Source organism: Acanthaster planci, linkage group LG03, assembly GCF_054643075.1.
Source record: "Acanthaster planci isolate LZ-2023a linkage group LG03, COTS_SCS, whole genome shotgun sequence".
NCBI classification, from domain to species: Eukaryota; Metazoa; Echinodermata; class Asteroidea; order Valvatida; family Acanthasteridae; genus Acanthaster; species Acanthaster planci.
In genome coordinates, this window is record NC_141779.1 from 20901811 (window position 1) to 20919955 (window position 18145).

The window sequence follows — 18145 nt, forward strand, 5'->3', positions numbered from 1 at the left end:
GAAGCAAGTTATAAAAAATAGTAAAAAAATCATAATTTTGACTTCCTAATACCCATTCCGAATAAGCAATTTCGTATTTTCAACCATTGTAAACATTCAGAAAAATTGAAGTTTCTTGCACACAGCGTAGTTAGCAAATGCGACTTGTCTACTGTTTATCCCGAAAAGGCCTCTCCATGACAGCCTCTTGGTGGCGCACTGCATTGTGAATACCCTTTATTTTGTTGTACTGTTACTTTCCACAGTTGCAGGTGAAGGGAATTTCTCATTTTTTACATGTAAAGTTTTGAAACTTCTTCAATCATAACATTATAAAAGAGAACATCAAGCATTGGTTGAAACTGTTGAAATGTGAAATACAAATTCAAAACTAGGGGTACATGTCCATGTATTTGTTGTCATTTTCCCAGACCAGATAAAAATTGACTACTTGTAATGTTTCCCTTCACGTGCATAATGTGCTTGCAATGCTGGAATGCCAGCTCATTGAATGACTTCAATCAGTAGACATCTGTAGAGTGAAGACTTTGGTCATGGTAGCAGCTCTGCTGTGGATTTCTGTTTTTTATTATTATTAACCTTGCCAATGGGGCATGCGGGCAACCTCTTTAAGTCACGGTGGAAGTCAAATAAGGTCACGCGTTATTTCTCCATCAAGAATGGGGGTCGCTTAATTACATTAGGGGAGCATAGGGAGCACCTGTAATTGGCGGTAAATTGGGCATCATCAAGGCAGTTGGAAGGAAGGTCTGAAGAGATTCGTGATTGGGTTAGATCGAAGCAAGAGGGCAAGCGTGGGAGGGGAATATACCAATGCAGTAGTAGACATGTTCCTGAATGACACCTGAATGAGGCAGGTGTTTTCTGACGCAGGCTTTGCACTGATTCAAGCCTTCAGATGGAATAATCTGAAGGGTTGGTGATGGCATGCCAAAGAATATGGCATGCTGGAAAGGTCAACAGCTCCAAGGGTGCTAGCTCTTCACACACTGCCACCATAGGCATGCAAAGCCTCAAACTGGCAGCTTGAACAATTGCATCAGAATCACTATGTCCAATCGCTTGGTATAAGAACTAACACAGCACGGAACTAACACAGGAAGCACTGAACTGACTCTATTTATTCTGTAAAGCTGCCAAATCGAGGCTCTGCATGCCTACAGCGGTAGTGTGCAAAGAGCAAATTTCAGGGCTATTCCCAGAATTTAGGATGTGCGTGTTCTCGCAGATCTATAGCCAGTAAAAAATTTCCAAACCTTAATTTTTTCTACTTTTTCTTTTTTTGAGGGGGAGGGATGATCACTAGTGTTGGTTATTTTCCCCAAATAAAACTTGGCAATATGTATGTAGTTTATGGAAGTACAAAATAGTCGGGCAACATTTCTGGTACATATTGTACATGTACATACGCGGAGCTGGTATATATATTTCTTTTTTAATTTGATGACTTCTGTAAATTGAACACTGTTTCTTATGCCCCGTGTGGTGTTCGTTTGAAGTACTGTTAGTTTCCAAGTTGAAAAGCTTTCTGTTTCATCTCTTCAGCGGTTTTATCGAAAATAATTTGTCAAACTGGTACTGTTTAAACCAATATTTAAGCCTTGAACGGCAACCTACCAGAATTTGTTCTACTGTACATTGAAAAACATTGGTTCTTGTATCAGTCCAATTCCTTTATTTTACTTTTCAAAATATGTGTGTTTTAACAGAGGAAAGATGTATGCATCAATATCCAGACTGATTCAGGATCATTGCCCTAGGAGGACATTCAATTTTGATAATTTCCTCAATGTTCGTCTCGTTACATTTCCTGTTTCTAAAAATACCACAGACATTGATATTAAAATCTTTGTTTACAGTGTATTACCGTTACACAAGCCATCGATACTGTCATTGCAGTGTCAGCCGTGTGCTTGATGAAACATGGCAGAAGTCTCAAGACAGGAGAAAATTGATTTTTTTTTTGTCATCTTGGGTCTGTACAGCTGTTCAACATTTCATTGTTTCCATGGTAACCAGGTAGACTTGGTACCAGTGTCCTCCACCAGTTTGCGATGCTCTTGTTGTGGTTTGAAAGCCACTGAATACATGGCATGTCTGTGGCAAAAATGATAGCCCACAGCAACGTGGCATTCAGAAACTTAATCATTGAAAGTTCATTCTTGTAATAGATTCTCTGTTTAGATGCAAAATGAAGTTTGTGAGATGCTCCTCGATTTCTTTTGATTGTGGGGAGACTTTTTTATGGGAAACTTAGAACACTTACAAGAATTACCTGTTAATGAATAAGATATTTTTAGCAAGCGGTGAAAGATCTAGAAGTTCTGGTATCTGTACTTCGGAGCACTCTGTGAACGGGGATGAATACATATAAGTGCACAGCATATTGTTGCTCTTTTAAATTTCTTACTAATTAGAGAAAAGAAGAGGGTTTAAGGATTCATTTATTGATTTTGTCTAAACCACCTTAAAGTTTGATACAGAGATGTATGTTCATGTAGCTTGCATAAATCTACTGTTACTTCGGCCATTTCAAGCTGCTGCTAATCATATGGGATATTCAAAGGTGCATGTATTCTAACCCTTAATCCCCCCCCAAAAAAAATAATGAGCCAAGTCCCCTCCCCATGACTGCAAGATATTGTTACTCCACAACATTGTTTAGTGCATTCAAACTGGAATCCTCATAAATGAAAGCAGGAGTTTGGTAAAAGCAAAGAAGCCATGTACATGTACATGTAGGCCTACGTGCGTAAGAAGTCATGAAGTTTTAATGTTGGACAATGTGTTGCAGAGAGGAAAAGGCAGACGAGACATGAATAGCCCCACGTTGGGACATATCATAGTCCTGGGAGTAATGAATACATGCAGACAAAAAAGCAGTTGGCTGGCCTTTTAGAGAAATATAAGCCAGTGATTTTTCACCTGAAGGTTGCCTTGTGCTGAACAGTTGTTGCACACAGAGTTGATTTCCCCACAAGCAGTTTTTCAGAATTTGGACATTTATCAAACTGAAAGGTTTCAAGTGATAAACAGCAAAAGGTTTGCCCTCATTTGCAGAAAGGCCACATCTCTTCTCCCTCAGCACTTCAAGTTAAGCTGAGTAAAAGAAAAATCGGCATTTTTTTTTCTTTTCATCAGGAGTGGGTCATGTGTTCTTTTTTCCCTCAGTAGATTTTTCCATCATAGCAGAGGGATTTTCAGGGCACGGTTGCTGATACGTTAATGTCTATATAAATACATTAATTTTAACCCCGAAACTCAAACGAGCAAGTGAGCAAGAAAATAAGAAAACTTGGAAGGAGAAAAAACAAGGTTTTTTTTTTTTCATTCATCCTCAAGTGAAGAAGCCTTGGAAATCCTTTGTCATTTAAATAGCAAAACCCCTTGGACTTAGTAATAGCCATGCGGCCCAGTAAGAGTCACATGTATGGACAGTCAAGGATATATCCAAGTAGTAGCAGCATTTCCTGCATTGCCTTGAACTTTAGAAAGTGCTTTTTGTCACTTTGGGGTTTGTGTATGTAATCTGTAGAAGTGAGGTTGTACAATGTATATAACTTGTGTCAATAAAAATTGGCCTTGCATTTGTGAAAGTTGCGTTTAAAAGTGTCCATTTAATATGTACCTGGTCTCACTTTTGAATTCATTTGAAGCAGTAGTGCTATGAATTTTTGTAACAAAGGGGCGTGGATAAAAAAAAATTCCAAATTTGCACTCTCAGAGAACTTAGTTTGTTTTCCTGGTTGTAACTTTGTCAAACATAGTGTACTGTACATTATCTGACTGTGCAGCCAACAGGAGTTGAGTTGACTATTGGTGGAGGTAACTCAATTTCCCTCTATCACGTGGTTTGAATGCACCTATAACCCCGCCCACTGCTGACTCTGACTCAGATCCTTATCTTCCCTAGAAATTAAAATAGTACAGCCCCAGCTTGCACTCCTCTAGTAGCCTTCACAGGTCATTGCCACTCATCTCACAAGGGTGTGACCTCATAAGGACAACCTGACTCTTGACAGTCTTGAATGGGAGACCTGCATGTACATGGACTGTACATGTACATGCACATGTACATGTGTTGGTGTGCTGGTGCTGTCACTCAACCAGTGTGCTTTTGTTACACACACCAGCCTGCATGCTTGCTGATCAGTCAGGTGGAACAGCTGGACTGGTGTCAGCAACTGGACACCATAGCTATGCCTGTATAGACTGTAGTGACTGTCAGAAATACGTGGAGGTGGCCATGTGAGTTGGAAAGTTGACAACTCATGTTCAGTGGGCTAGCATACCATCAGTGGAGTTGATTACTGCAACTTTCACCTATACCTGGTGGTGAAATCAGCCACTTGGGTACGTGTACAATGTATGTGCTGTGTTGAGGGACTCCACCTGTCATGCCTGTGTGAAGTAGATCTGGTCATGTCATCATCTGACTTTTTCACAGGAATTGGCATTGATTTTCAAGATGTACGTTTTACTTTTTCTGGCTATACACCGGTATACATGTATTTGCACTGACACATGTAATCGTGATGAATGCTTCTTGCAGTAGTTTCAAAGGATTGTACATGTCCACATATACATGTACATTGTACGTGTATCTTTCGTTTAACTTGAAAGGTGGAAGTGTTAGTATTCTGTTTCAAACTTAGCCTACAGGCTACCTGTACTTAGAAGTGTGTTTTGGAAAGCGAAGTGGCTATCGTTACGGCAGTCGTAACGCATTTCTCATTTTCTATTGTTACGGCACTGAACTGCACAATTGCGATGACGTAGCTGATCATCACGACGCTTTATGTATTTTTAAATTAACTGGATTGTTGAATGCTTGTGGCCGAGTGGTCAAGGTGGAAGGTTTGGAACCGCTAGTGTGTGAGTTCGATTCCGTGCTTGGACTATTTTATTTTTTCGCCAAAATTTCATGTTTTATACCATAATTGTTTTTTATGTTGGTTTCTAATTGTATAGGCCTAGGCAGGAATCTTTTTTTCTTTTCTCATTGGAGGCTTTGGAGGATTTTTTTTTAAAGGGAAATAAAGTCTGAAATCTGCGCTTAAGTTGGCGCGCACTTGCGCAGTTACAGTGCCGTAACGATAGAAAATAAGAGATGCGTTACGGCTGCCGTAACAACAGCCACTGCGTTTGGAAAGACATCACTAATTTCCCCCTGTAGTGCCTTATCAGCCATCAGAAGTGATAACATGCCCTAAAAGTCAAATTTGGTAGGAAATGATGGAAGCGTTTACATGCATGTAGAATACGCATTGTTTTTCTGACCACATGATTTTTTCTTAGTGTATACAAGTTGTCAAGTGATGTCCATGGTGTAAGGAACCAGTTGACTGTACCGGTGTGTCTGCTGAATCAAGCCTGATTGATTTAGTTCACGTTTCTTCATTTCATTAATCATTTTATTGAAGTATTTAATAAGAAACTGATTTATTTACAAGAACATGTACCAGCTCATACATGTAGCTCCTGGAGCGTTGACAGTCTTGTAACAAGACAGAAAAGTCTACTTTTTTCACACTTGTTGGTTTCGTGGCAGCCCTTATCCCTGAATTTTGTTATCGAAATTAATTGGCTTGGTGAACAACCCTCTTTACTTCCTGTATGTAGCCAGATAGGTTAGGCCTTCCGTCAGCATGTACCCGATTGATTTTTGTCCATTCATTGAGGGATGATGCCGGAAACTCAACGTGTGAGTCCACACAGCAAGTGAATTATTACTTTATATGGGACTTTCCTTTGTACAAGTACATGTATATGTTTAGTTGAATTTACATAATGAGTGACTTGTGCATGGTTGCATATCGATTTCTCTCCTCCAGTGAGAAAGCCTGCCTATTCTATTTTCTCTAACCATCATGTTGTTCTGGCTTTATTCCTTGTGTATTTTGATTCTTTCAGTCTGCTTCCCATGCAAAGGTAACAGTCAGTTACCATCTTGCTAGCAGTGTTCTCTGAATGGTTATGAATTCCCATCATTTGAAAGCAGAAACCCATAATGCGCATGTGACTCAGCATGCAGTCTGCGACTGCAGGGAAGTGGGATTATTTTTTTTTTCATGCACAAGTAGTTTTCATTTATCCATTTAAAGTGGAAGGCAGCGTTTCTTTTGTCAATTTGGTGACTGCAGACATCAACAACAAAATCACAAACAAAAGCTGCGTGATGGGTTGTACACGTATACATTCCATTAGTAAGTTTTGTGTGGATTTACACATAGAACAGCTTTTGGAACATTCGAAGTGTGTATGTACATGTACATAGTGACATGGCATTGGCCAGTTTGTACCAGGTGTTTGTCTAGTCACAGTGTTAGTTTCTATTGATCTTACTGATAATCTCTGCAGTGCTGTACTCATTCAACAGAGTTAACCCATCAACTACCAACAGGGCAGAATGTTTCCACTAAAACAATTATGTCCCAATAGCTTTAGGACTGCTTGTCAACCTCAAAGATTCAGGGTAAAGTAGGTTTTCTGTTAGGTGTCTGTCACCAAAATTGGGGATGCATGTAGGTAATTCCTAGACAAGTAGAACCTACGTGTACATGTACACAGACTGACTTGTTGGGAAATTGCCCTAATTTTTCCGCCATGGGGGAGTGTACTAGTAGTGAACCTTTTAGCCTGGTTCCCTGTTTTCAGCTACTGAGTGTCTTTGGGATGAACCCTTTTGTACCAGTAGGCAATGCTGACCACATACACATTGTGTCATTTGCTACCTTAAAAAAATGCCATTTCTTCCCTTCAATTCTTTGAACTTATTTAATACATGCAGTTGGTTCCCAGCTATACACTTAACAATACAATTAATATAATTTGCAGTTGGAAAGTGTAACCTGTATGATACCTACACTGTACATATTCAACACCCACACCAGTTGTAAAAATTTGTGCCTTAATTATTTTCACTTGCAAGCCCAGGCTGTGAGGACATGTTTATATACGTCTAAAAGTCGATTTGGGGTTGCTTGTGTAATTCGTCATTCCATGCTCTTAATTTCACTGTCTTAATCTTGACTTTACCACACACATAGTTTACCACACACATACACGCACACGCTTTGGCGATGGTCACTCCTCTCTACTGCTGTCACTTTCTTTTGCTCTGTGTCCACCTTCTGTGGTCAAGGCAATACATGTACATGTCCTGAAGCCGATTTCCGCAAAACTATGCAGGTCTTGGAACTTTAAGGAAGTATTCTGGCAAGCCGTGTCTCACTTTCTGTCTCTTTCCTTTTCTTCCCACTTCACTCTGGACTGCCCCAGTTCGATTCCACCAGATTACTGAATGCCATAGTTGCCCTTTTTCTGGCAGCTGTCAACATTTCCTGGGTTAAATACCCACCAAGGAACTATCTCTTATCCTGACCCTGCCTGCAATCTGGCCAACACTAGACCCTTGGCTAAATCTCCACCTCCCTTGACTGGGTCTACCACAGCTGGTCCTTTCATCCCTTTCCCTGTCGACCAACTGTACATGTACATGTATGTACATGTATGTTGCCAGACACCGCAGCCCAATGACTGGAGGGAATCAGTCACTTGGGTTTCTGTTACTACCCCCCCCTCCTCCACAAACACCGCGATAACACGTGATCGTGCAAAGGAGGATCAGATCCAGCGAGAGCAATCAAGCGAGGGGGATCGTATCCGTGCCGCGTCTACACTGGATCCTGATCCCGCGTGGCATCGTTGAAGTGCTGCACCCTCGGGCAAAGGTTATGTGAACAGTTCACTGATTATGCACACTGGAGCAAAAAGGCAGCCATTACGTGCGAAACTCAAATGTACATATTCGTGTACTTACGCACTGTATATACGTCTCGTTGTGTTATCACTCATAGGGTCAGATGAAACGAAGAAAAATAAGGAAATAGAAGGTTTTGGATAAGCGATATGCAGCGGTAACGAAAGTCAGAGCGGTGATGCAGAAAGACAATGGGAATGGGCAAGTACCAGTTTACTACCAACTCAAAGCGCAAGGGCTTAATTGGGAACCAGTGGCGTCTGGGCCAACAGCTTATGTATGGTGCGTGTACAATGTCATGTACGTATGCATGACATGTTGGTCTTCACAACAACACAAACTTGTTTTTCGCGCTTCAAGACTTGCAACGGATATAGTTACGTCAATTTCCGGGGTCTGATCCTGCGTTACCGGGACTACTTGTTCCCATTCTGTCATGGTTTTTTTTTTGCGTGTCCAAATGCAGATTACTCAGACGCACGATAAGTCCATGACTGTGCAGCGTCATGTACTTTCAGAATCTTACAAGGGTACTCTCCAATTGACCTCATAATCTGACATGCAGCTTCTGGAAAGCACGCGATTCTTTTTTTACTTTATACGTTTCAATCACTGCCAAGTCATTACAAACCAACTTGGTACATTGTTGACCAAAACCTGTCAAAGGTATTGCACTAGATGTCTCAATCTTTCAATCAAGTGGTTCTCATCATTGCCGTTGCTGGTCTGAGAGCTGTGAGACACGAGCGGTTCATCCTGCTCTACTGAAAAGGAACGGGTAATCATTTCCAGATATTCTCTATCTTATCAATTGTTATTACAATTACCACAAGTCAATAAACAACCAAAGAAGGGCTCAGAATTTGGCATACTTTCTGTTGTCAATTTCGTATTTATGTACAGCCATGACGGGAGCTATATGGACATGAGCACAGGAAACAGACCTGCAAACGGGTTTCACATGATCAAAATTAAGTTTTACATTACACTGGCCATCTGCATGGGACTTTTTAGCGACATAAAATTGACCGTGTAATTCTTCCATGACCCAGTTGGCTTTGTAAAACTTATGTGGCAGGAAGGTAGACTTAAAATTGACAATTGACATTTTACAATTTTGACACTATACCGGCTCTCCGAATTGGTTGTAGTTTTGTTAAATTGACCACAGTCTCCTTAAGTTTTACCAAAAATAAGTCTAGTACAAGCATGGGTATAGTAATAAGGACATGACGGAAAAAGTGAGGCCATGGAAAAAAGTCAAGTGGGAACATGGCTTCTTTGATATTTTCTATTCTTTGAGTCTGTAGATCTGACTATACAACCCCTGTAGGAAACAGGAAATCTGCACCCCAAAATCTTCTGCTCGTCATCTTGATAAAGACTTGCCAGTACTGCATGGGCTGTGTGGTTTTTATCTACCTACACATCTATGCCAGCATTACCTAGGGACTGCCATCAACCTTTTTGGCTTGTGCTTGCCTGGAGTCCAAGTAAGAGGGTCTCCTCTCTTTGGAGATCTGACAGCCTGTACATGTACTACTAGCATTCCCTCTGTGGAACCCATGTCAATTAAACATGGACACATGGTTCCTCCTACTAAAATGTCCACAAACATTCATCACTGGACCAGGGTTGGCAGCCGGTGAGGCTACTTCCTTGTGGCCTCCCTGTGATCTCCTCACTACAGCTGGCCAGACTAAGCCACCCTCTGAGCCCTCCTTTGTTTCCATCCTGTCTGCAGACCCCACTAGTTCCCATTTCCCTGCCTTTCTTGGACTCCTTTGGAAAGTGACCTTTGTCGCACTCCACCTAAAGTAGGCAAGGTCACTTTGCTCCAGGATTCTCTATGGTTTTCTTTCCCTTCCTTCTTGCCCTTCACCTGCTTGACAACTTGGTCCAAAGCTCTATCAGATTACTCGGCTCTTCTCTGGCTTATTCAATTTCTGCTCAGTCTTGGAGTGCACTGCCCTTCCCCTCATCATGGCAGCTTGCCGTTGAACATTCGCTGCTGCTCCTCCATTTCAAAATTAAATTTCATTTACAGAGTGGCCTTGATGGCTTCATCCAAATTTTGTGGACATTTCCATTACTTCTAGCAAGTGTAGTTATACCAACCAGTCACACAAAATGACACTTGATCTTATTCACAGAGAAGTCATTCTTTATCATATTCCCAGAATGTAATCTGTTACATTGAGTGGTGCCGGACTCTTTTGGGTTCCAGGCATCACTTTCTTTTTTATGAATTTGTATTGAACTGTTATTTTGCCACTGTTATATTAACTCTCATGTTCCCAAAATGAAAAGCTTTACCTCACTTTCAATTCAAGATGGCTGACACATGAATGCAGTCTTTTCTTCTGAATACGAGGCTGTGCCTTAACCACTATCTCTTGTATTGCTCTTACACGGTTGCTTTTGGCTTGTGAATCTGTTTCCTCAATTCATCAATGTACATCTACATCTAGTTCATGCTTTGCCTACATGAACCAAGCAGCATGGGTGAACAGGGCAAATAAAAATGAAAATTTAAAAAAAATGAAGGAAAAGATGGATGAACATCACTAATTTGCATTGTAAAAAATTCATCAAAATTGATGCTGATGCTTTGTTTGCCTCTGATAATTTCTGTGCCCCCCCTCCTCCAAAGAAAATAGAGCCTTTCACCCTTTACACAGATGCCCACGCCAATTGAAAGCAGTTCCAATACCTCTCTATATGAGATTTTTTTTTGGGGGGGGGGAGATCAAGTGGGAACATCCCTTTATTAATCATAGGGTGTTTCCTTGCATTATATCAACCAAACAGGCAGCAACCTGTTCTTTACCCCACTAATTCACTGTTCTGTACAGCTCAAAGTGCTGGAAAGGTTCTTTCCACGGCTCCTTCCCTTTGCGTTTGTACTGTTTGGCTGTTGCAGACTTTGTAACCTTGGCTACAGATATTCTTTCAGATCTTCAAAGGTCATGCCCCTGCTGAAAGAGTTTCGCTCTCCACAAGCCTGTTGCTGCATATTCCTTCCAATGGACAGGTTGCAAAGTTTAACAGATCACTGTAGGTTTCAGAATTTCTCTCCATAATCCATGGGATTTGGCCGCAGTTTTTATGCATGCCAATCCAGCTGATCCCAAAGGTCTCAATCTCCTCTATCACGCTTGTCATGCTCACCACTGGGACTTCTTCCAATCTGGCTTGTCCGTGGGGGGAAATTTTCCCAAACTCCACGGCCCCTCCTCACCTCGGGCAATAACTCTGGTGAGCCACTTGGCCCCTGCCTGACTACTCATCTCCTACTCAACTGAGAGACTCAGCCAGAACCTGGGCTGCGGGCAACCTGAATTCAAACTATAAATCCACGTGCTTGCTCACATGCCCATTCTTGACAGGTGTGTCTCCACTTTCTTCTCCAGGAAGTTTTCTTGGTTTTCACAACCATTGAGATCTCTCTCCCAAGAGCTGGGCTTGAACTGGGCTACTAGAGCCTCTGGCTGCTCCAACTTCCTATACTTGGAGGACGCTGCCCATTCTGTTGCTCTCTTGCCTTAAAGACCAACTCCAGCAGTTTCAAAAGTATCGAAAATAAACTATTATTGCATTTAGATCATTCATTCATTACCAAGTCATGTCTGTATTGCATCTGTATTTTTTGTAATTTTGCCAAAACTTTTGAAGGATGTCTTCCAGTTTCATAAAAATTTTTCACAAACTGACCACTGGCGGTGCTGTTCAAAACATTATCTCTTTTCCGTTAAGAGTTTGCGCTCCTTTCTTCATGATTTAAATGATGCCAAAGAAGTGCGTCATTGGTGGATGTTCTAGAAGTTCTGTGAAAGAACCGGGATTGAAATTCTTTGTGTAACCAAAGAATGAGAGCATTCTTCAAGTTCGTGCTGTTGTCCGCAGCTACACTTGCTATGCATGCCTAAAGCACATTTGGTATTTCCTCTCCATTGTAATACATCAAAGAAATCAATATTCATTAGATGCTAATGAGTTGTGACAACATGTCCAATTTTTACAATACTGGTCTGGACTCGCAGGAAAAATGGGTACAAACACTGTGTTTTATTAACACAAAATGTGTATTGCAAGGGAGATATTGATATGTGCCACTTTTATTAGACTTGGCTCTTCTGAATAGGATTCAATGTGAGAAAAATTAGCATCGTTGGAGTTGGTGTTTAAAAACCCCCTCTGAAATCTGTCTTACAGTGTCCCATGAATTTGGCCCCTTTCTGCTTGGTGATTTTGGCACTTACGTATAAGACTTTGTCCCAATTGTGTAATGTGACTGCATCCTCCTCAATCTTGCAATTTCAATATAATTTTACAAACACACCAGAGGGTCCATGGTTAATATTAGCATAACTAAACAGCATGGATTTGGGTAAACCCCTTCACCAACATGTTTTTAACTCACAACACTCACCCAATCAACACCAGTTTGTGCACATCTCCCAGCGAGCTAGTTTCAGCATTACCAGAACTAGTCCAAGAAAACCTTTTTGTGACAGTCTCACAACCTAAACTCCCCCCCGCACTCTGCCATCGATGAACCAATCTAAAGGCTGAGTGATGCAGGTTCAATTTGGTTGAAATATACTGCCTGATTAGTACTTAATGGGTTGACTCTGTTGATTGATACAGTAGTAGACTGTGAAGGACAGTGGAGGTTAGGGGCAAGATAAACGAATACCTGCATGTATCCGTTATCTCTATTCTACAGTGCATTCATATGTCACAAACTGCAATCCATGCTCTCTGCATTTTGCAATCCAGCAGCTTACATGTACCCAGATGGACATCCTGAAACTACCTGACTTCACATTGTGGGTATTTCAACGCAACTGCGCATCCCTAATTCTCTGTCCAGTCCGTCAACATTGGCCTTTGGATTGTCATCAACGACCTACATGTAGCCCACAACTTTTTTACTCTGTCACTTGGAGGTATTACTCTGGGTTCCTACAGACCAATTCAGAGAACACCACTGAGGGGTACAAATGTGCCTTGTTTCATACCTGTAAATGCATACACATCTGTGTTGGAACCTGATTTCTCAGGCGCCTTGGACATACACCACCCCCCCCAAAAAAAACTTGTTTGGCTGTGGAATGTCTGGGCAATTCTTGCGGCACAGAATGGCGCTCCTAAGGCATTTATACTTCAACTTGCACAAGTCTTCTGATGCTATCTGCATGTACCATACTGCATGTATGTATGTACATGTATGTCCAGTGTACATGTTCATGTACATGTGTCCATAAACTGAATCTTTCAAGCAGAAAAGCTCAGGTAAGCTTCAAATTGCATGCTATGTGACAGCTACAGAATGTATTCACCCATAGTCAAAATATAGGGTTCTTTTGTCAGGGAACCTCAGCAAACATTGTTATCAACCCTGCTCCCCAGGCCCTTAGACATTCCTAAAACAATCTCAGCCCAGCCTTAGAGGTCATCCAAATCCCTCACAGCACCCATCTTAAGCTACCAGCCCCATCGAGGGCAATGCTTGATTGTCAGTTCTCAAAACTTCCTGTTGGGCAAACCAACACAAACGCCTAAAAACGATCCTTGCGCACCCGGGCACACAAAGTTTCTTTGATAATGCTTTTTCTTGCGGTTTCCATTCACAAACTGTGTGCAAGTCCGCCCTCTGTTGTGGTATATTTTGAGAACCATTCATGTAATTCATTACCTGTCTATTTTATTTGTCTTGTAAATCCTTGAGCACTAGCAATATTTATGCAGACCAGAACCAGACATACATGCATGTACGTCTATTTCTCCATTTTCGTGAATTTGCAAACAGTGCACATGTATACTCTAAAACCTTTGACACTGCAGGAGTGTGAAAAGGGTATTTTTAGAAAATAGTTCCTTGCTGTTAAGAGTTGCCCCATAATTTACATCATCTTCTTCTGAAGCGTACTTTAGTCAAACAATCTTTCATGGTGAAGCTGTCGATCTCGTTGTTTGGGCTGTCATTCCTTTGTGCTTTGCCTCCCGCCCCCACAAACACTGATGGATCTGCCTTGGACGGTGACTCCCTCTCTGTTGATGTTCCTGCTCTCCTTTTCATTTCATCATTGCGCCTCGCTTGTCTCTTGTCCGCCGTAATTGCTTTTCCATCGGTGGGGGAGCTAGAGATAACAAAACTAGATAAGGCCCGTTTAACTCACTCATCGTTGCCACGATTGTGCGGGACCATCACCGGCCACGGCTTCTTGGGAGAGCTCCTGGACATTCCTGGAGAGCCAGACAAGATGTTTTCTCAATGTCATTGCTACCAGTCCGTCTTGGCAATCAGGCCATCAATCGTCCACCCCGTGCCCCGAGTCTCCCCTCTCATACAGGGACCTAAGGGAGGGGGGGGGAGGAAGTATGAAGGAAACATCTCAAGCATTCGGATGTTGTTTATGCAACGGAGCGTTTGATTGAGATTGGAAGCAGTCCACACGTGGATTTATTAAACCAGATGTGCGGCACAGATATTGAGACAGGAGCATGGCCGTTGTCAAAAATTAAATATTTTGTGGTGTCTCCAGATATGTTTAGCTGTTGGGCAACCAGGGGCCAAAAGCACTGATGTCCCCCTCCTTTCTCGGCAGTTTTTTTGGGTTACTGTTGTATGTTGCTCACCACACCACAAGTGGGGAGTCACGAAGGTAATATTAACAACACAACATTGTCGAAATTTTCAAATTATTTTTCATGGAGCGGTTTCACAATGCAAGTAAATTTTCAATTAGTAAATTGGCATAGAAAATGTATATCTTGGCATACATGGTTACCATGGCACACACATACATGTATGTGAAAGTTTTTACTCCCACTCACGTCTACTGTGATTTCAGTGAGCTACACGTGGATTCCAGGAATTTAAGTAGTACTTCAGCATATGTGCACGTACATTCATACCAGTTCATTAGCAAACAACTTGGCAACGGCAACATGATACAACTATTTCAGACTACGAGTGGCAAAGGCCGGTCTAGTTTCTTCTTTCTATGAGCGGTGTGCAGTGTCAACCTGTGAATGGCGTAAAGAAAGGACCGTATTTTGTTTGAGGTATCAGTTGCTTTCTTGACTCTTGAATGTTGTGCGTTATTGATAGGAAGCACGAAGCCACTTTTCAGGACCATTGTATGAAACAGACAGGCATTGTGGAGGGAGAGGGCAGACAGAATGCGTCACAAACGAGGCACTTGAAAGGGCAGCAAATAGTAGAATCCGAAAAACGGAACTTCCTGGATAGAAAAACTGAAAATAAACATTACAGACTGCCTACACCCTTACATCTACTTACATGTACATGTACGTACTCACATCCTTGTTACCATTCCTGCCAACATGGCCCAAGCTTTCTGCATATTGTAGCTCACTTTCCATCCTACCTTAATAAATAGGAACAAGTTTATGCATGTACATGTTCATTAATCGGGGGGGGGAGGAGGGTTAGGCCGTGCCTCCATCAAAGAGAGATTTTTGGTTGTATTTGAATGAAGTGAGAGGATAATCAATTGGAGGACTACATGCATTTCATTTCCCCCCTCCTGCTTAAAACTTGTAACATAAAAAGTTCCAATTTGTAGCCTCCTGCCTGAGAAAGCCCACAAAGATTCCGTTCATGTACAAAAAATCCTCAAGTTTACGGCCCCACCCATCAAACTATTTTTAACCCCTCTCCCGGAAATGCTGGGTCTAGGTTCGACCCTGTGCACTTTCATGTTTGTGGTGCATACCATGTACATGAATTACATTGTGAATATGAAACACTAGTGAAGACAATGAGCGAAGAAATGCATGTACATGTATCTATCATGCCTCAGACTTCAGAGGGTTTCTTTCCGCCCCCACCCCATCTAAAATGTCACTGTGTAATAAAAGGAAGAGCCAGAGTTGGCGCCAGTGAGGAAGGTCTTGCGGGTTTAAGAAAATAGTCCCCGTGCTTGTAGAAATTACAAATGGAGCACAGAGCAAAATCAGCGACTGCTAACGCGTGTACGGCACCTGCACCTGTACATGTACTTTTACATGTGGCATATGAATACTTCTGAAATGATGCCTGAACATTAACTAATTGGATTCTTAAGTTACCATATCAAAATTTCAAAACTTCACCCACCTTGAAGTTTGTGCACTGCATGTACAGTGTACTTATCAACTGAGGATAAACTTTGGAGGAAAGACAGAGTGCACAAACCATTCTGCATTTGGCCGTGAGCTGCCACATTCTACATGTGCATGTCTCTCTGATGCAGGGGAATCCAAGAGTCGCGAGGAGGGACGGCTGAAGAGTGCTACAAGATATTTTAAAGATTTCATTCTGCGTATGAGAAAAACAATGTGTAAATACATGTAGCGCAAGCATCTGTATGTTTCAAGTTAGAACTGGTGTGAAGCTGAAGTCGTCACAGTTCCTTGCACCGAGACTTACATGTAAGTCGCGCTAATGTGGGCTAGAGTGAAAATGAAAAATTCAAAATAGAACATGAATCTCAGTAATGAGCAGATGTTCAACTACATGTTTGAATAATCAGTCAGAATAGCATGTACCGGTAAATGCTTATTGGGGGAAATACACTGGTAACAGTATTAGTTATCCAAAAACTTACAACTTTAGACATGCTGATGACATGTTATACGGTTATGCAATTTGATTTGTTCTGACCCTATAAGCAAGTTGTATTTATTTTTTTTTTTGCTTTGCACAGAAATCTACCGGATATAGATTTATTGCAGTTTCATAAAATTGGGCACTGGCTTCCTGAGATTTATTTTTTCCTCAGGGGAGGCTCTGTTTCCTGGTTTCTTTTTCTGTCTTTTTTTAAAGTCCATACAGAAACCGTTGTCAAATTTGGAACATATTAATTATCATAGGTCAACATGTTTTGGCCTTGTGATTTTTTGTCGATGTACTTGTATTTAATGAGATACAAGTAATAGGTTGCTGTCTTCTGTAATGAGTATATTCAATCAGAATCGTGAAATTCCTTCTTACTATACCCCACAATTTTCTAATTTCCATATCTCATATTGCCGTACTTATCTTTTTAAAAATACTGTTAAACAAAGAGGACCTAAGCTCTGAAATTCCCTCCCTAGTCTACTTGAAGCTTCCACCAATCTGTCTTTAAACAATTATTTAAATATAGCACAATTCAAACATACCATTAATCATGCCTTTGTTTAACTTACTTCATTTCCTGTACATGTAGTTTTGATAAGCCTGCTGATCAGTAGTGCATGTTTTGTTGTTTGTGTTTATATGTACTGTGTGTGTATTGGATGTCTCACTTGTATTTGTATTTCCCATTTACGATAATGTTTAACATAACGGGCTCATGCTAAAAAGCTTTGCTTTCTAATGAGTTCCCCTGTAGCATCAACACGCCTAAATGACCTTGCTAACTACATGTAATTTGAACACAGATACTGTAGAAATTAAATATACTGAAATACTGAGATCTGTATCATTGCATGTTCATAGTCTGGTTATTACATAAAGCTCTGCCCTTTGTATTTGCTACCATGCTACAGTGTACATGTACATTGTTGTCATTCCATTGCCTCATTCTGCAAGAAGCATTATCACATTCAATGTGTTGGTACAGCCCCCAGACATGCTACTGTGTGGCTGAAGTCTATTTTTAGGCTGGCAGCACAATGCGTGTATCAACGGCAAGGTGCTGGCTTGGCATTGGCAGCCTGCTTGAAATTCACCGATCAGGTCCGGTCAGTGTAGGAGCTTTGTGTTTTTTTCTCAGATCACTCGTGGGGTCTGCAGCGGGCGAGTGCGTGCATGTGTGTGAGAGAGCTACCGGTAGTGTGCGTGTGAACGTTTCGTGCACAGTGCACTCTGGCATTATATGCATTAACTGTGGCACCTTAACTTGGATGAAATTGGTTGAGAGGAGAATTGTGGGCACTTCAGTGAAGCACATGCTCCCTCGCTTTGGCCCGTTCCCCTCCAAAGTGGCCGCACCTTGAAGAAATCCAGACCACTGCTTAAGCCTACACTGCGTCCAGACCAGCCCCGTCGTGCAGTTGCAGCCCTCAAATCGTCAGCTGGCCACTGCACTCGTGGCTGGCTGTCATCCGTGTTGGCAGTGCACAGGGGAGACACATTCCCGGTCTCCCACTCTGATAACTTGCAATGCTGAGTTTGTGGACTAGCAGAAGCTCAATTTAAGAGAGGGGGGGCAAAATGATGTACAGTACGGCTGGCACTGGAAGTCGGAGTGTGAGTGAAGTGCGCCCCCACAGTCGGCGAGGGAGTTACTGGTATGTACAGTATCCATGTCCTACATAATTTGATTTTCTTTAGTCCTGTAATTGCTCATTTTCCGTAAAGAGGTTCTAACTTGGTTGCATGTC

At 41.7% G+C, this 18145-nt stretch overlaps 1 protein-coding gene across 4 annotated transcripts in view; it reads left to right on the forward strand.

The window, feature by feature from the left end:
• Positions 1-4069: 4069 nt before the first annotated feature.
• Positions 4070-18145, forward strand: part of LOC110991070 (diacylglycerol kinase zeta-like) — a 106737-nt gene continuing 92661 nt past the window's right edge. The window contains exons 1-2 of one of the 4 annotated variants that reach the window (XM_022256202.2): positions 4070-4366; positions 17536-18052. In XM_022256202.2, the coding sequence (XP_022111894.1) occupies positions 17976-18052 (77 nt within the window). In that variant the 5' untranslated portion in view covers positions 4070-4366; positions 17536-17975. Of the gene's footprint in view, positions 4471-14448; positions 18053-18145 lie in introns of those variants that run through there. The other 3 variants (XM_022256200.2, XM_022256201.2, XM_087134862.1) reach the window with 3 other exon arrangements.